The sequence below is a fragment of the Drosophila novamexicana genome, unplaced genomic scaffold (assembly GCF_003285875.2).
Source record: "Drosophila novamexicana strain 15010-1031.04,08,12 unplaced genomic scaffold, DnovRS2.1 tig00001453-arrow-arrow-pilon, whole genome shotgun sequence".
NCBI classification, from domain to species: Eukaryota; Metazoa; Arthropoda; class Insecta; order Diptera; family Drosophilidae; genus Drosophila; species Drosophila novamexicana.
Window position 1 is genome coordinate 618903 of NW_020824860.1, and position 13645 is coordinate 632547.

Consider the following 13645-nt stretch of genomic DNA (forward strand, 5'->3'; position numbering starts at 1 on the left):
CGTTTTTCGTTCGTTTTCTTTTTTTCTTTGGTTATTTGTTTTGGGGGCGTGTCACAGCCTCAGCGTCCACCATTTGCCGCAGGCCAGCCCCCGTCTCCCATCCGCAAAGTCGCAAAGGTTCAAACCCCAAAAATGTTTCCCATGTGCGTCCATAACTTCTATGTATCAGATATATATACATCGAAATATGTATATATACATATATATATAGATACGACAAAAAAGTACAGTACAAATTCAATATGAAGGATATACATACTCAAATACTTGTACTCAAATTTTTTGGGCCAATTTTGTTTTGTGTTATCGTTTTCGTCTTAACATTTCTTTTCGATTTCCTTTATAATTTTGCTTTCGATTTGCCTTGGTTTGCTTTTGCCTCTTGGTTCATTCGAATTTCCCTTTACTTTATTGATCTACTTAATATTCTCGTTTTTCCTGCGTTTTATACAAGGACCTTCTCAATATTTTGCATTATGATTTTTCAACTATCACAAATAGCTTAGTTCCTAAGCATAGGCTAGACTGCCCTTCAAAAGAACTTCACAATAGATATATTAGCTACACGCAGTTGCTTGTTACCGTAACGTCTTGGATGTACAGTGTTGGGCCATTATAGCTGGACGATCTGCTGGGTCAGTCAACTGTTTCGTAGCACCCCAACAAAGCCCCAAGGCGAAGGGCATTCAATAAATGGAATATATATATCTCAAGTAGCTTTGCATAAAACTCTGAAAATGTTAGCTTACCCGCCCCACTTTCCCGTTTCACATTTGATATATATATATGTTTCAATATTGTTTTGAGCAAGTTTTCTTTTTATTTTGTTTTTGACTGTTTTATTTGCGTTCATTCACGTACGCCTCTTACCCCTAGCCCCCTAAACCCAAACGATTATCATAATATAGAAAATGACCGACATACATTTACATTTCGAAACTTTCGCTCGTTTCGATTGTCTTTGCTTTCATTTCATATGTTTTATTTGTCTCGCCCTCTTTGATATACTTATTTTACTTAGACAACGAGCGGTACCGTATCTTGAATCCAATAATAAGACAATCCACTCGAACGATATAAAAAATATATGAAAAAAAAATAAAATAAAAATAAAAGAAATCCATATATCATATAATCCATATATTGTGCTAGTGAATGTACTGAATGCTATATTCATTATACTCTCTCTCTCTCTCTAATTTATTTTTATTATCCTAACCAAATTGAACACATTCTCTTACGTCGACTTATGATTACGCTTACGATTTTGATATCATTGGGCTGCGCCATTTTGTTTTTTTCTACTTCTACTTTGGTCTCTTCTTCTTTTCTTTGTTTTTTTGTTTTTTTTACTATTGATTTCTTTTTTCTAACAATTGTTCTTGATATTTATTATATCGCATTTGAGCTGCTCTCAAACGATATCCGATAATTCTTCATCATTGCCATCAAGTTTTTCTGCAAATTCTTTTCGCTACTTTTTTGTAATGTGTACAATTTTTGATTATCGAAAATAAATTTAAAAAAAAAAACACAACTCTACAAACAATAACCTAAAAAAAAATATATATATATATATTTGATAGGGCTATATATATATATATCTAAAGTTAAGATACGCTCAGGCCCCAACAAAATGGAGAAATCGTTGTGTGAATGAGGTTACAATTCTTTTTTTTTTTTTGGTTATCGCTTTTCAGTTTTTGCGCTGTGTGACAACTAAAGGTAACCAATTACCGTTATTTGAAAACTGTTTATCACGGTGCGCTGTGTGAAAGCTAACGGTAAGCAATTACCGTTATTAACGCGCTGCGCTCTTTCGTATGCCGTTGCCGAAGAGAGCGAGAGAGCATGTCTGCGTTTCTGTGTGTGTGTGTGTGTGTGTGTGTGCGTGTGTGTCGGCAAGCCGTTTACCGTTAAGTGCTTTGTTTCCTTTAATCTCTTTTGTCAATGTTACCACAATTATTTTTGAAATTTCTTTTTTTTTCGTGTTAAAATCCTGGAATATGACCACATCTTGGAGTAGGCGTATTATCCCCACCCCCACCCTATCTAAAGCAAAGAAACGTATATATATATATTAAAAAAAAAAAAAGAATATACTAAAAAAAAAATACCAGTTGTTTTTGTGCATATACCAAAAACTGGTCGCTTTTGAGATGGTCCTTGTGTATATTTGCAGTTTATCGTTTGTCTCTAGAGCTTCTTTATTTTCAATTCTCTTTAACTTCAGTTTTGGTATTTTATTTGGTGTTTGGTATTTTCATAACTACCTCTGTCCTATCTCTCTCTCTCTCTCTCTCGCTCTCTTCTTTCACTTGTGTCTCTCTCTCTCTCTCTGTCTCTTTCTTATCTCGATTGTTTGTTAGCTTTTTTACAGCTTCAATTTGTAATTTGGTTTGCTTATTTTACTTTGGTATTTTCTATGCGTTTTTCTTCTACTCAATTTGTCTTATTTTTCTTATGTACGAGTAATAAACCACAACAACAACAACAGCAACAACAACAAATAACTAAGATTTAGCTGTCCTACCAAATGTCCCAATTTCCAAAAAAATGATAATAAATAAAAAAAAATAATAACTCTACACAACAACAACAACAACAACCACATTTCATATCGTTTCTCCTTAGTGCTACAAAAACCAAAAAATACCAAAAAAATACCAAAAATTCGCTAGATATGCTATTTCCAAAATTTTGCAAACAGTTACCAAAAAAAAAAAACCAAAAAAAAATATATATATATAAATATATGAAAATCATCTAAAATTAAATTAAAATGCGTTTTGTCAACTTTCTTTTTATAATTTTCTTTGTTGTTTGTTTAATGTTTTTTGTCGTACGTGGAACGCTGCTCCGTTGCTCTCCCATTTTGTGGACTTTGATTCAAACACACACGTTCCCTACGAATCGAATCGAAACGTTACGAATAATTCGAATGATTGGTCTGCCTCTCTTACATGCCAAAAATGAACAAAAAACAATCAAAAACAAAAAAATACCTAAAAAAAATACTAAAAAAAAAAATAATACTAAAAACATATATGAACTGAATATGTCGTTTACGATAAAGGATTTCGAGGTATTGCAATGAACAAATTTCTTGTTATATTTGAACTTAAATTTTATATAAGCAACTATTGTTCTTTAAGCCCTGCCCCCTAATTTACTTTCCCAACAACATTTGCGTTTCTTTCAATTCAAATAACAATTTCATTTTGTGTTTGTTTCTTTTTTGTGTTTTCCAACACCTAGTTCACTATTTTCGTTAGCAAACACTTGATTTTCTTTTGTAAACACCCACGCAAAAAAAAAAAAAAAAACCCTAAAGAAAAAAAAAACAACAACAACAAATGGCATACAACAGTTAAAGAACCCTATACAAAAAAAAAAATTAAATCTAGTAGTAGATATATTTGATTCGAAATAATATATATATATAAAATTATGTATATTATTTGTAAGCTTTTACGTTTTGAAATTAATTTATAATCGAAATTGTTGGCTGGATGGTTGGTTTGTTTGTTACGTTTGAAACAGAGCCGTAAACAACTTGTTGACGTTTTCCCACACTCTTTTTACTTTCTGATCGAATTGAACGAAATGAATATCGTGTACATTTCCATTCCATTCGTTTCATTTCTCACAGTTATTTCGTATTACGTTTCCGTTTCCGTTTCATTTTCATTTCGTTTGCGTTTCAATTCCAAATACGAATACTGCATATACATAGCGGGCGTTTGGAACGTTTTGGAACTAATACATCAACTAGATATATATATATATATATTTATATATTTTATTGTGTGTGTTGTTCTACAGTTTTTTTCAGTTATACTCTCTCTCTCTCTCTCTCTCTCTCTCTCACTCTCTCGCTATCTCTATCTCGCTCTCTCTCTGTCTGTCTATCTCTCTCTCTCTCTACACACACGCACACGCACACATACTCAGACGCAGGCTACACTTTTGGGGGCTTACTCAACCAGCTTTCAGTTTCAATAACTGCTCGATAAATTGCTATCGATATCGATAACGATAACGATAACGATAACCATATGTTGGACTTTTAAGCCCACTTATTTCCATTTCTTTTTTAATGTTTTCTTGTCAGTCTGTTTGATATTGGGAATGCTCGAACTGAACGCAAGTCTGCGCTTTTTTCAATCTGGTTGCTTAACCCCTCACACACACACACACACAACAAAAATCAAGTGCATTTAGGATTATCCTGCAGAGGGTATTGAGTGTGCAGCACTTAGAAGAAGATGTCGCAGATTCCAGAATTGATATATATATATCTATCAGTCGAGTCATGTCTCTCTGCCTAGTTCTAAGCGAAGTAATCGCTCAGTTTTCAAAGCTATCCTAATGAAATGTGTTATAGCTCTTTCTTTCTGTGCCATGCAGTACATATATTAAGGTCCAAGCGGAATCGGAACATTATATCATCCAATTTTCGATTAGTCGCCTTCAGTTCACACAGCTATATAGATGAAACATCGCATAGCTTGATCTTTATGTTGTGCGCAGTAAATATGTCGAGGAACAAGTGGAATTGGAACATTATATCCTCATATTCTCGATCACTCTCGTCTATGAACGAATGTCTGTCTGTCTAATTCAATGCTAAGTTCGCTTAGTTCTTGAAGCTATTCACATATTCATGTATGCACATCTACCTCTTTCTGTTGCGGAACATACATATGTCGAGGTCCAAGCGGAATCGGAACATTATATTATGATATTCACGATCTGTCGAGTCTTTGTAGGCCTAACTGTCTGTCAACGTGAACTTTTTAGTCAGTTCTCAAAGCCATCGAGATGAAATTACGAATAGCTTCCTCTTAAATGTCGAGGCTCATGTGCATATGTCGAGGTCCACGCGGAATTGGAACATTACATATGCTGAAGTTCTTGTGTGTAAAGCTCATTAGTCTATCATATTACCCCGACCAAAGTCTGCTTACTCACGATCTGATCCATATCGGTTAACTATAATGTCTAGGAACAATCGGTCGAAAAATTTGATCTAAATCGAACACAATGGATTCAAAGTATATCCAAATGTCTGCAAGGGTATTTAAGCATCGGCTAGCCGATGTTTTGCTTTCCTCCGACGTTCGTTTTGCTTATGTTTTGGCACTGTTTAGCGAGCACTTGCTCCTTGAATGTTTCAATCACAACACACATACCCTTACACCTACACAACTGCAACATGTCACACATACACACAGTTCTATCTGTCCTACTCAACAGACTTTGTTCACAATTTCCTATATATAACTTCCATAGTTTGTAGCCGTAGCCGTAGCTATTCGAATGCCCAAATTAGTTGGGCCTCGCATCAAGTGGGAACAGCTTGGAAACCGAAACCGAAACCGGGCCCAAGTTTCCAATTGGAAAAGTTGAGCTAGCAAAATGTTTGTTCGGCTTGCCGTACAACGATTATTTGAAGCACTTAGATACTAATTAGACGGCATGTAGCTTCACGTTCTGCTAGCATCTTTCATTAGTTAGTTCGTGTTTTTGGTAGAACTGCAAGCTCAGTAAAGCTCAAGACACTCGACTTTGGTTATATTTGTATCTCTCGCTTGCTCTTTAAACGAAAACCTCACCAAAAAAAAAAAACTTAAATAAAGTTAAATAATAGAAAAAAACTTGTTTTATATTTATAATTTTGCTTGTGTAGTTTTGAGTTTCAAAGGCAAATTGTAGTTCTAGTTTATAAAAAAAACCAAAAAAAAAAGGTTAGCTAACTTTCAACTTTCGAAGAAAACAAATAATTGTTTTCGACGACATGAAATGACACTCGTTTGCGCTTTATTTAATATTTATTTGAAGCTCTTGCTAGTGCGAGCACTTGCCCTCTCACTCTTGCTCTTGCTCTATCTCTATCTCTGATTGTTAAAGTTTCGCTCTATCTGTCTCTGTCTTACACTTACTTTTACTGTGTTCCTATCTCTGTCTTACATTCTCTCTTACTGTGTTACTTTCTCTGTCAATATTTATCTTAGGCTCTCGCTCTATCTGTCTGTTCCCCCCCCGCCCCCCTCTCTCTCTCTCTCTCTCTGCCTTATGCATACTCCTGCTTTGTTACTTTATCTTTTTACTCCTTTCCCAAAATGTCTACCTATATATTTCTTTCTCTCTTTCTCTGACTTGTACGTACTCCTTCTATGTTCCTTTTACTTTCTACATCTAGCTTTAGGTTTCACTCTATCTGTTTCCATCTTTCTCTCTCTGTCTTTTTGTTCTCCATATGTCTTATGTTAACTCTCTTAATGTTACGATCTCTCTCTCTCTCTCTATCTATCTATCTATTTGTCTTACATCTATTCCAAGAGTCTATTTTCTGTTAACTGTTAACTGCGTCTTTCTTTTATGTTTCATTCCTGCGTTCCTAACCTTAAATTTGCCAATTATGTTCTACTCCTTATGAACGTAGACTACAAATATTCAAATAAATTATACTTGTTGATGCCAGTGCCCTGTCGCTCTCATACTGAACCGCCCGTACCGTTCGAAATTAGCATAAGCATGCTCTTACTCTAATCCCATGCCTAAACCCAAAATAAAAATAAAAAAGAAAAGCTCAAGCAGCCTACACACATCGTACCATTTAAGACAATTACCGATCAGTAGAAAAGATATCCAAAGTTTTCTTTTATTATCAGGCTGGGCGTATTTATTTCCACCCAATCGCCGATCAAACCATCCGTTCCCTTTGAGACTCTAAAACCCTCTCAACTAATCCACATTAACGACTTTCGTCTTGATTTGATTTTATGGTTTACTTCTTTCTAAACTTATATCCATGATATTTTTTGGACACACACACACACACATATATATATATACACACACTCGACACAGTTAAATGCATAGTGTTGTTTTTGAAAGTTTATTCCAATTGAATAGTTCTTCTACTTTACCCCCGCCCCACCACTCGTTAGAATCTATATATATATACAAACTTATATATATATATATATATGTATATAACCGATTCCCAGCTAATTTATGAACGACCATCTCACAAGTGCTAATTAGAACAAAACAAACTCGAACCCGAAAAAGATCACAAATCAAAATAATAATAAAAACAAATACGTTTTTTTTTTTTTGTTTTTCTTTTCATATATATAATAAATTATGATCAATTAAAAGTATAAAAGAAAAACAGTTCGTTTACCTGAGTTTGCTGCATACTCATTTCAAATTCAATTGCCATCGTTTCGTTTTGATTGAGTTCCATTTTGTTCCGGTGCAAAACCAACGGTAAAGTGTATCATTTGTGTTCCGTTTTTACGTTTTGCTGTTTCGTTTGCCTTCCATTCGTTTCCCTTATGAAGAAAAACCAAAAAAAAACCAAAAGAATACAAAATATCTTAATCCCAAACAATTGACCTTTTGGATGCAATCGATAATCGATAAACGATGATCGATACTAACCGTTAACCTGCCTGCTGCTGGCTGGCTGCTACGGCACTCGCAGCTGATTTTCGCTTTCCTTTTGCTTTGCTTTTGCTTTTGCTTTGCTTGTGCATGCCCCGCCTGCCTCTGCTGCCACTGGTTCTGCTTTTGCTTCTGCTTCTGCTTCTGCTTCTGCCTGTTCATGCGCTTGCGTAGCATTTAGCTTTTGTTTGAGTTACTGTTACTGTTTCTGTTTCGTTTCCGTTTCGTTGCGTTGAACGTTAGTTCCACTCTCACACACACACACACACACACATACACACACGCAAAAGAATACACGTACACAAAACAATAAATGATATGAAACTGAGAAAAGCAAATACAAATATTTGTTAATTTAATATTATTTCATGCATATGCATATTAACCGATACATGATTATTACGTACTATCCACAAATCTAACTGTGTGACAATTGAATTAAATAAATACAATTCTTTGTTTCTCTACCGATTTGTTCCCTTTTCATTTGCATTTCGTTTCGTTTCGTTTCGTTTCGTTGCACTTTTGCGTTTCATGCCGCACTCTTTTGTGACGGTTAAACCGAAAGTAAAAAAATATATTTAAAAAAAAAAAGAAAAGAAGAAGCTGAAGTTGAGAAATCCCATGCAATTGTTCGGTTCGAGTCAAGCTAAACTTTTCATATTCTTGTACACAAATAATTTCAGTTCTTTGTGCGTTTGGATCACATACGCAAATGCTTTACACAGAAGGGCGGCATTTTCGTATTGGAGGAGTACAGTAAGTGCCCGACAAACAGTGTTCCATAATCGTTTACGTATTCAATGCTCTGTTCCAATTTCCATTTGTTCCACACATCACTTGCAGATCCGAAGACGCGCAATCTCATCCAGCGAAAATATCAATCTAGCATGGTAAGTGCTCTATGCGTACAGACCCAAATGCCTCGCACTGCACCACATGCATTCGCACAGCACCACAATTATGTTCAAAAGATTTTGGTTGATTTTTGGTTTTTTTTTTTGAAAAACTTTTGCAAATTTGTTGTGTACAAAATGGAATTGAAACAGCACCTTTTTTTGGCACTTGAATCACATCATACGTATGCATACGTTTGTATATAATTATATATAAATATATACTTTCTCTTTTTTTTCGGTTTTTTTTTTCCATCACAATAATATAATATATAAATATATAACTATATTTGATTTGCCTTACCTTTTTCTATTCGTTTTGTTTCGTTCTTTGCTGCCACTTTCGTTTCGTTACCTTGTCAACATTTCTATGTACGAACAACAACAACAACAACAACAACAACTACAACAACATCAAATTAACAACAACAACAACATGCCTGCCACCATCTCCACCAACTAACACAATCACTTCACATCACACATCAATCAATCAATCAATCAATCATTGCATTCAACATCAAAAAAACACGCTGCAAAACCCGTGAATGAAACGTGAAACTGAAACAAAAAAAATAAATCGAATGAAAATGTAACAAAAATAAGGCCTCGGAAATTGTGCTCAGCTTTCATCGTGTGACGTCCGTGCGTTTCGCCTACGTATGTCATCTGAACGGCAAGGAGCAGGCGTCAGCATTACCGGAGAGCACGGGCGCTGAAACGTTGGCATTGGAACACGGCCGCAACGCGACAGCGGCAATCAATTCCAATGTTCCCACTGAAAATGTGCTTTAGGCTAAATTGATATAGTAAAAAGAGAAAAAAGAGTAACTCCTTTTTTTTTGTAAATAAAATTTGCACACAAATTGTTTATTTTATTTTCTGTTTTGTTTATACCCTGTTCACAAAGCGCAGTAAACGAGCATATGGGTTGCGTGCACTGTTCGTCCGACTTGGAATACCAATATTTGCCACAATTCTAGACTGCAGGCAGACTTCTCAAGACTTTCATTACATTTTCAGCTTACGTTGGGTTTCAGGAAGGTTTCTAGATGTTTTTTTAATTCGATTACGATCTTAGCTGTGGGCTCTTGGCAGGTTTATAATGCCTACGTTCCCTTTCCTTCATTATCCTAAATCCAAATAGTCTATAGATTCCCGATATACTTCATGATCTGATGATCTGTTTTATGTCAGAAAGCGTTTCTCATGAACAAATGTTGAAAGCTTCAAGAAGCAACTGTGTACAGGGTATTGTGCAGTCGGTTGCATCCGACTGCAATATTCCTGTAATGTATATGTGTGCGTGTGTGTGTATGTGTGTGTGTGTGTTTGTGCTTCCAACAACAAGAACAACAAAACTCACAAAAGCAACAACAACATGTAAGAAAAAAAAAATATCGTTCACTTCATAAGCGCAATTTGTACAAATGTGATGTTTTCAGTTTTTTTTTTGTTCCATTCCATTGTTCCAGTTGCATGCTATTTATGATTTTGGTTAGTTTGGGCGTTCGTTGGTTCGTTGCTCGATGTGATTAATTCACCACAAAATAACCCACCACACACGATCACAACCACCTCCATCTCCACCTCCACCACACGTCACCAACTGTTAACCAACACACAGCCCCAAACAGTTATTCAGCTATTGCCCAACACTAACGTACGTGTAATTGCCTTGGTGATCCCGTCATGCAGTCGGATCAGATATGCTACTCGGTGCTGTGCGTCTTCAGCTATGTGGCCGCCGGACAGGATCAGAAGAAGAATCCGGTGGTGATAACGCCGCAAATACAGGACATTCATGCGCAGCAGAAGCAGAAGCATCAGCAGAAAGCCAGTGTTAACAACGCGCCAACAGCAACAGCTGCTGCAACAACAACAGCAACAGCAACAACAACAACAACAACAGCAACAACAACGGCAACAACAGCTGCGCCTGCAAGGCAAAGCGCCGGCAACAAGCCCGGCAATGTAACCATAAGGCACACGGTGCCCATCCAGAAGCCCACCATAACCATGTCGACGGTGCAGCCGAATGCGAAGCTGCCCCAACTGCCGCCACGCGTCCAAGCGCAGCCATCGCAGGAGAGCAGCAGCTGCAGCTCATCGCCAACGGCCAAGCTGCGGCACGGACAGCCGCCCGGACCGCCGCCGGCGATACCGCCGCGAACCGGCGCCATTGCGCGCGCCGGTTCGATGCAATCGCCGCCGAGCCGGCATTTCGTGCGACAGGCATCGGCGAACTCAACGCCGCCGCAATATACGCCACAGCCGCCGCCCCCATTTGTCATACCCAAGCGTTTGGCGCGCGCCTCCACGCTGACAGCAGCCCCACATCATATGCAGCATTCCCAATCCCAGCAGCAGTCGCAGTCACAGCAGCGCGCCAGCTACGGCAGCGTCGCCGCTGCGCTGCAGTCATTGCCTGAGGGCAGCGTCGGGCACGTAGCCAGCGCTGGCTCCAATTCAAATTCCAATTCCAACTCTAGCATCAGTCCTATTTCCAGCACTGGCCACGTAGCGGGCGCATCGCCTCAGACGCATCGCAAGCACTGACGAAGGAGTTCCTTTTTCAAGTTTAGTTCAGGTGGGGGCGGAGGCGGTCCCAATGGCGAGGAGCCGCATCCGCAGCCGCACAGACGCGACGTCTGTCGCACCATATGCATACCCTGGCTATGAGCGAAGCTCTAAGGATATCCTTGCGGCCCTTTAACCATCGTAAACCCATCATCCATTTGGAGTCTAGCTTTATAATGCCGTGGTCTGCGATTTCACTGAATATACTAGATATTCCGTATAATTTATAATCTAAGGAAGCTTCCCAGTCTCGACCTCAGCTCTATAATACATATGATCCGTTCGCTTCTTATATTGCTAAAATCCTAGAACTTGCTCTTAAAATGTTCTTCCAACATTTCCGTTTTTCCGCTTCTGCATTTTTCCAGATTTACAACATAAGATATTCCAAGAAATATTTCACTCGATAGTTCTCTATCTAGAATTCGGGCTCTTTACGCTTCCAGCTTTGTGGAATTCTTAATAGAAACAGATAACTTTAACAGATCTTTCAGATATGCTGCCAGGTTTTCAATCATGTTTGTAAGCAAGTTTCCCAGATGGTTCGGCGCTATCAAAATTCTCTGCTCTTCCAAACTCTGAGCTCTACTGCATTTCTCTGCGAACCTTCTTTTCGCTCTCTAGCATACTTAGATTATATATATATGCTTTTATCTGGTAAAGTTTCTCCAAAGGTTCTGTTTTTTACCCTAAGCAGAATTCGTTTTCGATCGCAGATTAAAGACAAATTCCTAATGCTTTATACGAGACACGATCCGATTCGATTTGATCGCAACCCTCGCTTGTTCCTATGAAAACTGTTTAGGTTTAGGTCTGTCGATTCGCTAGACACGAGTTACATAATATGCTATATATATAGATATATATATATATATATGTGTACGATTACTCGAGCATACAATTGTTATCTATATATAAATACTTGTTAATGCAAGGGTATTTGCTAGTCTAGTCTAAAAAGTGTTGTTCTCTGTATGAAAAAAAAAAGAAAATGTTCATATACCACATGCTATATACGATACGATATATTTACATATATACATATATATATATATAACTACGATATTTTATGTTATCCAATGCTAGCCTAGACGCATCATATCATTAGCTCACACACACACACGCACACACACACACACACACGCACACATACATATACCACATATAACTAGAGGATTACGATATATAGGAGAGTAACAGGCGATGTATATAGATGGTTTATATATCGAATATGGGCACAAAATTAAACAACAACAAACAAAACAAAACAAAAAAAAAAAAACAACACAAAAAGGTAATTGAAGGCAATCTAGATAGGGAAATGTAACATACCAAATATGATAGATACCATAAAACCTAAAGGAAACCAAATTATTTCCAGGCTAATGTCAAGGAATTTAACTAGTTGTTAAACCAAAAAATTTGAAAAATTACCCAAAAAAAATATATTTAAAAGATAAACGAATTGAAAAGAATCAGATGCGACTCGCGCGGAATAAAATATATATATAGATATATATATATATATATAAAGGTTTATAGCTTAAGGAATTGTCAGGGAACATAACATAACAGCCAGCAGAGTTAACAGAGCTTTAACAGAGTTGAGCAGCAATATGTGGGCGTGCGCGTAACAGAGATTTAACAGAGTTCGACATAGGTATATCTATATATATATGTATATATATACCATATATCGATAACTTATCCATACCTACGACTTACTGTCTATATATGGGGCAGACAATATCTGCCCCAAGCATATATATATATATATATTTTTTTGTTGTTGGCTTTGGATGTTAACAGGAGCACAATATTATGCTAACCAAACATACATATATATGTATATACAAGAATATATATGACGTCTTATCCTACAAATAATAATACATATATATCTATATAAAATTGTATTTTCCAAAGTTCAAAAACGTGTGCAAATAAACACAAAATACCACAACAAATTTCATGTTGATTTATTTCGGTTCGGTTAGGCTTAATATCATTATCTATGTTCGGGGTCGGGGTTTATACTATATAAACATTGCCAGATAAGGCAGCAGCATTTTTATTTGTCCCAGTTTCAAAGTCTAAGGCCGGGCGCTCGCCTGATCGCGCCCACTTCCAAGTGCGTCACGATGAGTTTGCCAAATTCGAATATTACTTAAAATAGGCTCGATTTACTGCTTCATCCCCTCCCCCAAACAAGAAACAAACAATAACAACTTATCTCCACTTATTTACAAGCTCATAATGTTGGACTCTTTAGCCAGCAATCCGTAGAGACTTTATTTTATATGGTTTATGAGGCAAAGAATTGTTTGCGGCACCTTATAAAAAGACCATCTGGCAATTGACTGAACTATCTGAACTTTGTTATAAAAAGAAATGCTGGGCATTTTGGCATTAGAGGGAGAGGGAGAAAGAGAGTGAGGGAGGGGTATATGGAGCGCTTATCAATAGAGCTAATGGATCTCTGGTGCTATAGGAGCGAGAGAGAGAGAGAGAGAGAGAGAGAGAGAGAGAGGGAGAGAGAGAGAGAGAGAGAGAGAGAGAGAGAGGGAGAGAGAGAGAGAGAGAGAGAGAGAGAGAGAGAGAGAGAGAGAGAGAGAGAGAGGGATTAAGAGAAAGGGAGAGTGATTATAAGCCAGAGATCTCTAATGCGAGAAGAGCTAGAGCTAGAGAGAGAGAGAATGAGAGAGAGGGAA

The 13645-nt window shown here is 37.2% G+C and overlaps 1 protein-coding gene across 1 annotated transcript in view; it reads left to right on the forward strand.

Moving 5' to 3' along the window:
- The window catches only part of LOC115767737 (MAP kinase-activating death domain protein), a 35398-nt gene extending 22518 nt beyond the window's left edge, over nt 1-12880 (forward strand). Inside the window, exons 20-23 of the mRNA XM_030712049.1 lie at nt 3077-3085; nt 8145-8217; nt 8305-8351; nt 10053-12880. Coding sequence (XP_030567909.1) covers nt 3077-3085; nt 8145-8217; nt 8305-8351; nt 10053-10913 — 990 coding nt within the window. The 3' untranslated portion in view covers nt 10914-12880. The remainder of the gene's footprint in view (nt 1-3076; nt 3086-8144; nt 8218-8304; nt 8352-10052) is intronic.
- The last annotated feature ends 765 nt before the right edge of the window (nt 12881-13645 follow it).